General features: G+C 42.4%; 1 protein-coding gene across 1 annotated transcript; it reads right to left on the reverse strand.

Annotated features, from left to right (window-relative positions):
* Positions 1-401: 401 nt before the first annotated feature.
* On the reverse strand, positions 402-1004 carry LOC130864852 (39S ribosomal protein L30, mitochondrial-like). Its single transcript, XM_057755664.1, has one exon. The coding sequence runs from the start codon at positions 944-946 to the stop codon at positions 464-466; it is 483 nt and encodes a 160-aa protein (XP_057611647.1). The 5' UTR covers positions 947-1004; the 3' UTR covers positions 402-463.
* Positions 1005-10749: the final 9745 nt, after the last annotated feature.

Raw genomic sequence — 10749 nt, forward strand, 5'->3', positions numbered from 1 at the left:
TCATTTACGCCACCACATTCTGGTGTAATAAGAGCGGCGGGGCTGCGTCCCCAGCACCCAGCTGCCCACATGGCTAGCTTATGCCCCACGCCACCGGTTAGCTTTACCCGAAATAATTACACGGAAACTGTATTCTTTTGAACATTGCCTGGCCCATTAGTTCCAGCCTCTTATTGGCTAGCTCTTACATATTGATCTAACCCATTTCTAATATTCTGTGTAGCACCATGAGCTGGCTTACCAGGAAAGATCTTAACCTGCGTCTGTCTGGAGTGGGAGAATCATGGCGACTCACTGACTCAGCTTCTTTCTCCCAGCATTCTGTTCTGTTTACTCCACCCACCTAAGGGTTGGCCTATCAAATGGGCCTAGGCAGTTTCTTTTTTTTTTTTTTTGACTGAAATACACTTTAATGAGAAACATTTCCTCATAACTGCGGTTTGTAATCTGCAGCCGTGTGACATCAAGACTTTGCTTCCTGCTCCACAGGCTTCAGATGCCACTGTACCACCAATTCCCCAGTGCTCTTGAGGCACGTGCTAGACATGGTCTCTTCTGTGGGAAGTCCTTGCGGTAGCTTCAGGGGCTGGATACGTATCAAGTGTTTAACTACTTTCAACTTTGCGTTCACTGAAGGGATGTTCTTGTGAATTTGCGGGGTGTGTGTCTTCTGCAGTCCAAGCATCTTGATTGTATCCTTTTCCCAATATGGACGCCTTTTTGTACTTTTTATTCTTGTAACAATGTGTAGTTTATGAGGGTGCTGGGGGTCCCCACCATATTTTTCATGATCTTCAGGTTTAGGCTGAAACACTTTATCTGGAATCCTTGATCTGGTAAATTTGTGACGAATCCAATCTGTACCAATGAGAGATTCCACACCTTTCTTCACAGTCAGCAGTCTGCCTGGAGGCCTCTGAAATACTGAACGCAAAACACCAGCCATAGGTGTAGTAATTCTTCCCTGCAGAGGCTAGTTACGTCGCCGGGACCCCCAGCTCGGAATGGAAAAGGAACGGCAGTTTCTTTATTAATTAACCAATGAAAGCAACAGATTAATACAAGACCCACCTCCATCCGTATATAGAGGTTGCTGTAGGAAAAGCTTGCCTCTGCTCATATTCATTATATTGACTATAGTCAGCTGCTGCTATTGATAATTTTTCCATCTCAGCATAGTCCTACTGGAGTTTTTTGGCAGAAAGGACCTATTCTATGGGCACATGAGCATGTGTTACCTGTAAAATTGTTATCTCGTACCCATCAGCTGTGCTACGTGTTATTCAGAAAGGGTATAAACTTAGTTTACAAACTTTTGGAATGTTACCTGATAAGGTTATTACACCATATACCCAGGCAGAAATAACTTGGTTGCAAAATTTTGCTGAAGATTGGACCTTGTTTTTATGCACTAATCCCTGCAAGTTTGATAATCATTATCCTTCTGATAAGTTGGTCACCTTTTTCAAAAATCATCCAGTATATTTCCCTAAAGTTATTTCTTTACAGCCTCTGGCAGGGTGATGGAGGAAGGTCATTGGTTAAATAATAAATAAACTGATTGGCCCGCATAGGTTAGAACATAGGTGGGTGGAATAAACAGAAAAGAATGCTGGGAGGAAGAGGAAGTGAGCTCAGATGCAGGGCAGCTCCTCTCAGGGCAGATGCGATGAAGCTCCAACCCAGGATGGACGTAGGCTAGAATCTTCCCGGTAAGCGCACCTTGGGGTGCTACACAGATTATTAGAAATGAGCTAAATTAATACATAAGAATTAGCCAAGAAGAGGCTAGATATAATGGGCCAAGCAGTGTTTAAAAGAATACAGTTTGTGTGTTGTTATTTCGGGGCATAAGCTAGCCAGGCGACTAGGAGCTGGGGCGGCAGGAACACAGCCCGCAGCTCCTACTACTACAGCAGGGGCACAGAATGTGTTTACTGATGGATCTTCCATGGGGAGAGCTGTGGTAGCCTCCCCTCCTGATTTTGATATTCAGCCTGTTAATGCTAAATCTTCCCAGGTGGCTGATTGATCGCTGTACAAATGGCCTTAGAGAAATATGCTGATATTCCATTTAACCTTTTTACTGACAGTCAGTATATAAGCAAAATTCTTGCGCCTTTGGAAACTGCAACTTATATCGCCTCTGTATCTCAAGTCCAGATGCAGTTATTGACTATTCAAACTTTGCTTTGGGCCCGATCTGTTCCCATTTATGTAGGGCATTTGCGGGCTCATACTGACCTTCCTGGTCCTTTGAGCGAAGGGAATGTATTGGATGATCAGCTTACTTGCCAAATTTATGCAGTGAGTCAGGAATCTTATGAAGCTGCAGAAAAAGCTCATAATTGTTTTCATCTCAATGCTGGGTATTTAAGATTTCATTTTAAGATATCTCGAGAGCAAGCCACTGATATTGTTAAAAAATGCTCTCTGTGTACAGAACTTTTAACTGTTCCCCATTTGGGAGTTCATCCTCGTGGGCTTGCTCCTAATCATTTATGGCAAATGGATGTCACCGATGTTCCTTCTTTTGGGTGCATGCAATATGTTCATGTAACCATGGATACATATTCTCATCTTATTTTTGCCTCAGCTCATACAGGAGAAAAATTACGGGATGTTAGAAGTCACTGTCTCCAGGCTTTTGCCTACATGGGAGTTCCAAAAACTGTAAAAACTGATAATGGGCCAGCCTACACCAGCACTGACTTTGCTAAATTTTGCTCTGAGTTCTCAATTTCTCATAAGACAGGAATACCCTATAATCCTCAAGGATAAGCTACAGTGGAGCGAGCACATCCTATGCTCAAAGCCTATTTGCATAAAACAAAAAAGGGGAATATGGTTCCACCCCCAGAGACCATTTGTCTTTTATTTTATACATTTTAAATTTTTTTTATTGAAAAAAAGTTTTCTGCTTCCTCCCCGCCTCCCATTTCCCTCCCCCTCCTCCCGCTCCTCTCCCCCTCCCCCCACTCCTCTTCTCCTCCCTCTCCAGTCCCAAGAGCAGTCAGGGTTCCCTGCCCTGTGGAAAGTCCAAGGTCCTCCCCCCTCCATCCAGGTCTAGGAAGGTGAACATCCAAACTGTCTAGGCTCCCACAAAGTCAGAACATGAAGTAGGATCAAAACCCCGTGCCATTCTCCTTGGCCTCTCATCAGCTCTCATTGTCCACCATGTTCAGAGAGTCTGGTTTTATCCCATGCTTTTTCAGTCACAGTCCAGCTGGCCTTGGTGAGCTCCCACTAGATCGGCCCCACTGTCTCAGTGGGTGGGTGCACCCCTCATGGTCCGGACTTCCTTGTTCATTGTTCTCCCTCCTTCTGCTCCTCATTAGGACCTTGGGAGCTCAGTCTGGTGCTCCAGTGTAGGTCTCTGTCTCTATCTCCATCCATCGCTAGATGAAGGTTCTATGGTGATATGCAAGATATTCATCAGTATGGCTATAGGATAGGTTCATTTCAGGTTCCCTATCCTCAGGTGCCCAAGGAACTAACTGGGGACAATGCCCTGGGCACCTGGTAGCCATTCCAAGTTCAAGTCTCTTGCCAACCCTTAGGTGGCTCCCTTAACTAAGATAAGAGTCTCCCTGCTCCCCTATCCAAACTTCCTTTATCCCCAATCATCCCGTTTCCCCAAGTTCCCCTCATCCTCTCCTTCACACTTTTCTCTCCCCATCTCCCCTCACCCCCATCCCACCTCACCCCCAAGATTCCATTTTTTTGCCCGGCAATCTTGTCTATTTCCCATAGCCAGGAGGATAACTATATGTCTTTCCTTGGGTTTACCCTCTTGTTTAGCTTCTTTAGGATCACAAATTATAGACTCAGTGGCCCCTATCCATGGCTAGAAACCAATTATGAGTGAGTACATCCCATGATCTTCTTTTTGGGTCTGGGTTACCTCACTCAAGATAGTATTTTCTATTTCCATCGATTTGCATGCAAAATTCGAGAAGTCATTGTTTTTTACCGCAGAGTAGTACTCTAGTGTGTATATATTCCACACTTTCTTCATCCATTCTTCCATTGAAGGACACCTAGGATGCTTCCAGGTTCCGGCTATTACAAATAATGCTGCTATGAACATAGTTGACCAAATGCTTTTGTCATATGATAGGGCATCTCTTGGGTATATTCCCAAGAGTGATATTGCTGGGTCCAGGGGTAGGTTGATCCCAATTTTTCTGAGAAACCGCCACACTGATTTCCAAAGTGGTTGCACAAGTTTGCAGTCCCACCAGCAATGGATGAGGGTACCCCTTTCTCCACAACCTCTCCAGCAAAGGCTATCCTTGGTGTTTTTGATTTTAGCCATTCTGAGAGGTGTAAGGTGATATCTCAAAGTTGTTTTGATTTGCATCTCTCTGATCACTAAGGAGGTTGAGCATGACCTTAAGTATCTTTTGGCCATTTGAACTTCTTCTGTTGAGAATTCTCTGTTCAGTTCAGTGCCCCATTTTTTAATTGTGTTAATTATCATTTTAACGTCTAGTTTCTTGAGTTCTTTATATATTTTGGAGATCAGACCTTTGTCTGTTGCGGGGTTGGTGAAGATCTTCTCCCAGTCAGTAGGCTGCCTTTTTGTCTTAATGACAGTGTCCTTTGCTTTACAGAAGCTTCTCAGTTTCAGGAGGTCCCATTTATTCAATGTCGCCTTTAATGTCTGTGCTGCTGGGGTTATACATAGGAAGCGATCTCCTGTGCCCATATCTTGTAGGGTACTTCCCATTTTCTTTTCTATCAGGTTGAGTGTGTTCAGATTGATATTGAGGTCTTTGATCCATTTGGACTTGAGTTTTGTGCAGGGTGATAGATATGGGTCTATTTTCATTCTTCTACAGGTTGACATCCAGTTGTGCCAGCACCATTTGTTGAAGATGCTTTCTTTCTCCATTGTATACTTTTAGCTCCTTTATCGAAAATGAGGTGTTCATAGGTTTGTGGGTTAAAATCAGGGTCTTCTATACGATTCCATTGGTCGACTTCTCTGTTTTTATGCCAGTACCACGCTGTTTTCATTACTGTAGCTCTGTAATAGAGTTTGAAGTCAGGGATGGTAATGCCTCCAGAAGTTCCTTTATTGTATAAGATTGTTTTCGCTATCCTGGGTTTTTTGTTTTTCCATATAATGTTGATTATTGTCCTCTCAAGATCTGTGAAGAATTTTGATGGGACCTTGATGGGGATTGCATTGAATCTATAAATTGCCTTTGGTAGAATTGCCATTTTTACTATGTTGATCCTCCCAATCCAAGAGCAAGGGAGATCCTTCCATTTTCTGGTATGCTCTTCAATTTCTTTCTTCAATGCCTTAAAGTTTTTGTCAAATAGATCTTTCACTTCCTTGGTAGAGTTACACCAAGATATTTTATGCTGTTTGTGGCTATCGTGAAAGGTGATGATTCTCTTAATTCCCTCTCTGCTTCCATATCCTTTGTGTATAAGAGGGCGACTGATTTTTTGGAGTTGATCTTGTATCCTGCCACACTACTAAAGGTGTTTATCAGCTGTTGGAGTTCTTTGGTGGAGTTTTTGGGGTCGCTTATGTACACTATCATATCATCTGCAAATAATGCAAGTTTAACTTCTTCCTTTCCAATTCGAATCCCCATTTTCCCCTTATGTTGTCTTATTGCTATTGCTAAAACTTCAAGAACTATATTGAAGAGGTATGGAGAGAGTTGACAGCCTTGTTGTGTTCCTGATTTTAATGGCATGGCTTTAAGTTTCTCTCCAATTAATTTGATGTTAGCTGTTGGCTTACTGTAAATATCTTTAATTATATTTAGGTATGACCCTTGTATCCCTAATCTCTCCAAGACTTTTATCATAAAGGGATGTTGAATTTTGTCAAATGCTTTTTCAGCATCTAATGAAATGATCATATGGTTTTTTCTTTCAGCTTATTTATATGATGGATTACATTGATAGATTTGTGTATGTTGAACCAGCCCTGCATCTCTGGGATGAAGCCTACTTGATCATAATGGATAATTTTTCTAATGTGTTCTTGGATTTGGTTTGCCAGTATTTTGTTGAGGATTTTTGCGTCGATGTTCATGAGTGAGGTTGGCCTGTAATTCTCTTTCTTGGTTGAATCTTTGTGTGGTTTTGGTATCAAAGTTACTGCAGCTTCATAAAAGGAATTTGGCAATGACACTTCTGTTTCTGTATTGTGAAATACATTAAAGAGTATAGGTATTAGGTCTTCTTGGAAGTTCTGGTAGAATTCCGCATTGAAATTATCTGGTCCTGGACGTTTTTTGGAAGGGAGGTTTTTGATAACTGCTTCTAATTCTTCACGACTCACAGGTCTATTTAGGTTGTTCACCAGGTCCTGGTTTAACTTTGGTATTGGTATTTATCTAAAAAAGTGTCCATTTCTTTTACATTTTCCAGTTTTGTAGCATACAGGCTTTTGTAGTAAGATCTAATGATTCTCTGAATTTCCTCTGTGTCTGTGGTTATGTCCCCCTTTTCATTTCTGATCTTATTAATTTGCATTCTCTCTCTGCCATTTGATTAGTTTGGATAGGGGTTTATCAATCTTGTTGATTTTCTCCAGGAACCAGCTTTTTGTTTCATTGATTCTTTCAATTGTTTTCTGTGTTTCTATTTTGTTGATTTCAGCCCTCAGTTTGATTATTTCCATTCTTCTACTCCTCCTAGGTGAGTCTGCGTCTTTTTTTTTCTAGAGCTTTCAGGTAGGCTGTTAAGTCTCCAATGTGTGCTTTCTCTGTTTTCTTTAAGTGGGCACTTAGTGCTATGAACTTTCCTCTCAGGACTTCTTTCATAGTGTCCCATAGGTTTGAGTATGTTGTTTCTTTATTTTCATTGAATTCAAGGAAGACTTTAATTTCTTTCTTTATTTCTTCCTTAATCCAGGTATGGTTCAGTAGTTGACTGTTCAGTTTCCATGAGTTTGTAGGCTTTCTGGGGGTAGCATTGTTGTTGAATTCTAGCTTTAATCCATGGTGATCTGATAAGATACAGGTGGTTACAGATTTTTTTTGTAACTGTGGATGTTTGCTTTGTTACCGAGTATGTGGTCAAGTTTTGAGAAGGTTCCATGAGCTGCAGAGAAGAAGGTATATTCTTTCCTATTTGGGTGGAATATTCTATAGATGTCTGTTAAGTCCATTTGATTCATTACCTCCATTAATTCTCTTATTTCTCTGTTAGGTTTCTGTCTAATTGACCTGTCCATTGGTGAGAGAGGAGTGTTAAAGTCTCCTACTATTAATGTGTGCAGTTTGATGGCTGCCTTGAGTTTTAGCAATGTTTCTTTTACATACGTGGGTGCTTTTGTATTAGGGGCATAGATATTCAGGATTGAGACTTCATCCTGATGATTTGTTCCTGTTATGAGTATAAAATGTCCCTGTCCATCTCTTCTGATTGATTTAAGTTTGAAGTCAACTTTGTTAGAAATTAGTATGGCCACACTTGCTTGTTTCTTAGGTCCATTTACTTGATAAGCCTTATCCCAACCCGTTACTCTGAGTAGGTGCCTGTCTTTGTGGTTTAGGTGTGTTTCTTGTAAACAGCAGAATGTTGGATCCTGTTTTCGTATCCAGTCTCTTAGTTTGTGCCTTTTTATAGGTGAGTTGAGTCCATTGACATTAAGTGATATTAATGACCAGTGGTTGTTAACTCCAGTCACCTTTTTAGTAGTAGATTTTGTGTGTTTCCCTTCTTTGTGTTGAGCTGGTGAAGGGTCTCTAGATGTCTGAGTTATTGCGGTCATTGTTGGACTCCTTGGTTAGTGATTTTCCTTCTATTACTTTCTGTAAGGCTGGAATGTGGCTACACATTGTTTAAATTTGTTTTTATCCTGGAAAGTTTTGTTTTCTCCATTTATAGTGAACGAAAGCTTCGCTGGGTATAGTAGTCTGGGCTTGCATCCACAGTCTCTTAGTTTCTGCAGTACATCTATCCAGGACCTTCTGGCTTTCATGGTTTCCATAGAGAAGTCAGGTGTAAATTTGATAGGTTTACCTTTATAAGTAACTTGGCCTTTTTCCTTTGCAGCTCTTAATATTCTTTCTTTGTTCTGTATGCTTTGTGTTTTGATTATTATATGGCGAGGGGATGTTTTTTTTTCAATCCAGCCTATTCGGTGTTCTGTATGCTTCTTGAACCTTTGTAGGTATATCTTTCTTTAGGTTGGGAAAGTTTTCTTCTGTAATTTTATTAAATATGTTTTCTGGACAGTTGAGATGAGCTTCTTCCCCTTCTTCTACTCCTATTATTCTTAGGTTTGGTCTTTTTATTGTGTCCCATATTTCCTGAATGTTTTGTGATGAGAGTTTGTTGGCCTTGCTGTTTTCTTTGATCAGCGTGTTTATTTTCTCTATGGTATCTTCAGAATCTGAGATTCTTTCTTCTATCTCTTGTATTCTGTTGGTTATGCTTGTTTCTGTAGTCTCTATTTGTTTACCTAGATTATCCATGTCCAGCCAGCCTTCTGTTTGTGTTTTCTTCTTTGCCTCCATTTCAGTTTTCAAGTCTTGAACTGTTTCCATTATCTGTTTGATTGTTTTTCCTTGGTTTCCTAGGGTATCATTTACTGATTTACTCAATTCTTCAAACTTTCTGTTATACTTCTCATCCATTTCTATAAGGGCATTTTTTATATGCTGTTCAAGGGTGTCAATCACTTTCATAAAGTCAATTTTTTCTACTTCTTCATGATTAAGGTGTTCATGTCCTCCTGATGTGAGGTCGCTGGGTTCTGGTGGTTTCATATTATTTTTCAGATTGTTGGGTGAATTCTTGCATTGGCGCCTGCCCATCTCTTCCTCCGAATGCTCTCCTATGGATCTTCTTTTACAGTATCAGGTCTCCTTGCCTACTGTTGTACCTTCCCAGTGATGGTACTCCCCAGTGATGGTTCTCCTGGTGCTCCAGTGATGTCTCTCCTGGTGCCAATATCAGATCTCCGTGCCCAATGATGGCTCTCCTGGTGCCAAGATCCGCTCTCCTTGCTGGTTGGGTAGTTTGTAAACAAAGCGCCTACTTTGCTTGGTGCAGGCAGGCCAGTGAAACAAAGGAACTCCCGTCTGCCTGTTTGTCCTGAGGATTCGCCCCCAGTGCCCAGACAGGCCAGTGAAACAAAGGAACTCCCGCCCGCCTGTTTGCCCTGAGGATTCACCCCCAGCGCCCAGACAGGCTGAGCTAGGTGGTGTTATGTGCCCAAAGAAGGAAGGGGGCAGAAGGAAGAAGGGTTCTGGATGCAAGCTGGGTGGGATAGGAACAGAGAGGCAGTCTGCAGGGAGTAGAGTCTCTGCAGGGAGCCCAGGAGGGATGGAGGTGGGTGAGGAACTTCTGAGTTCCCTGTCTGGGGCTGCTGCCATGTCACAAACTCACCCCAATGATGTCTCTCCTGGTACCGAGCTCAGATCTCTGTGCTGGTTGGGTAGTTCGTAAACAAAGCGCCTACCTTGCTTGGTGCAGGCAGGCCAGTGAAACAAAGGATCTCCCGCCCGCCTGTTTGTCCTGAGGATTCACCCCCAGCGCCCAGACAGGCTGAGCTAGGTGGTGTTATGTGCCCAAAGAAGGAAGGGGGCAGAAGGAAGAAGGGTTCTGGATGCAAGCTGGGTGGGATAGGAACAGAGAGGCAGTCTGGAGGGGTGGTTTGGTCTTTTTATTGTGTCCCATATTTCCTGAATGTTTTGTGATGAGAGTTTGTTGGCCTTGCTCTTTTCTTTGATCAGCGTGTTTATTTTCTCTATGGTATTTTCAGAATCTGAGATTCTTCCTTCTATCTCTTGTATTCTGTTGGTTATGCTTGTTTCTGTAGTCTCTATTTGTTTACCTAGATTATCCATGTCCAGCCGGCCTTCTGTTTGTGTTTTCTTCTTTGCCTCCATTTCAGTTTTCAAGTCTTGAACTGTTTCCATTATCTGTTTGATTGTTTTTCCTTGGTTTCCTAGGGTATCATTTACTGATTTACTCAATTCTTCATACTTTCTGTTATACTTCTCATCCATTTCTATAAGGGCATTTTTACATGCTGTTTAAGGGCGTCAATCACTTTCATAAAGTCAATTTTTTCTACTTCTTCATGATTAAGGTGTTCATGTCCTCCTGTTGTGAGGTCGCTGGGTTCTGGTGGTTTCATATTGGTTTTCAGATTGTTGGGTGAATTCTTGCATTGGCGCCTGCCCATCTCTTCTTCCGAATGCTCTCCTATGGATCTTCTTTTACAGTATCAGGTCTCCTTGCCTACTGATGTACCTTCCCAGTGATGGCACTCCCCAGTGATGGCTTTCCTGGTGCTCCAGTGATGTCTCTCCTGGTGCCAATATCAGATCTCCGTGCCCAATGATGGCTCTCCTGGTGCCAAGATTAGCTCTCCGTGTTGCTTGGGTAGTTCATAAACAAAACGTAGTTCGTAAACAAAGCGCCTATCTTGCTTGGTGCAGGCAGGCCAGTGAAACAAAGGAACTCCCGCCCACCTGCTTGCCCTGAGGGTTCGCCCCCAGTGCCCAGACAGGCTGAGCAGGGTGGTGTTATGTGCCCAAAGAAGGAAGGGGAAGAAGGGAGGAGGGTTCTGGGTGCAAGCTGGGTGGGATAGGAAGAGAGAGGCCGTATGTGGGGAGTAGAGTCCCTGCAGTGAACCCAGGAAGTATTGGGGGGGAATGAGGAACTTCTGAGTTCCCTGTCCTGGGCTGCCTCTGCGGGTCACAAACTCACCCCAACGATGGCTCTCCTGATGCGGAGATCATATTTTAAATTTTTTGA

Source organism: Chionomys nivalis, chromosome 22, assembly GCF_950005125.1.
Source record: "Chionomys nivalis chromosome 22, mChiNiv1.1, whole genome shotgun sequence".
In the NCBI taxonomy this organism is placed as follows: Eukaryota; Metazoa; Chordata; class Mammalia; order Rodentia; family Cricetidae; genus Chionomys; species Chionomys nivalis.

Excerpts from the sequence above, each read along its gene's own strand:
- LOC130864852 (XM_057755664.1), bottom strand. The coding sequence starts at position 946 with ATGGCTGGTGTTTTGCGTTCAGTATTTCAGAGGCCTCCAGGCAGACTG.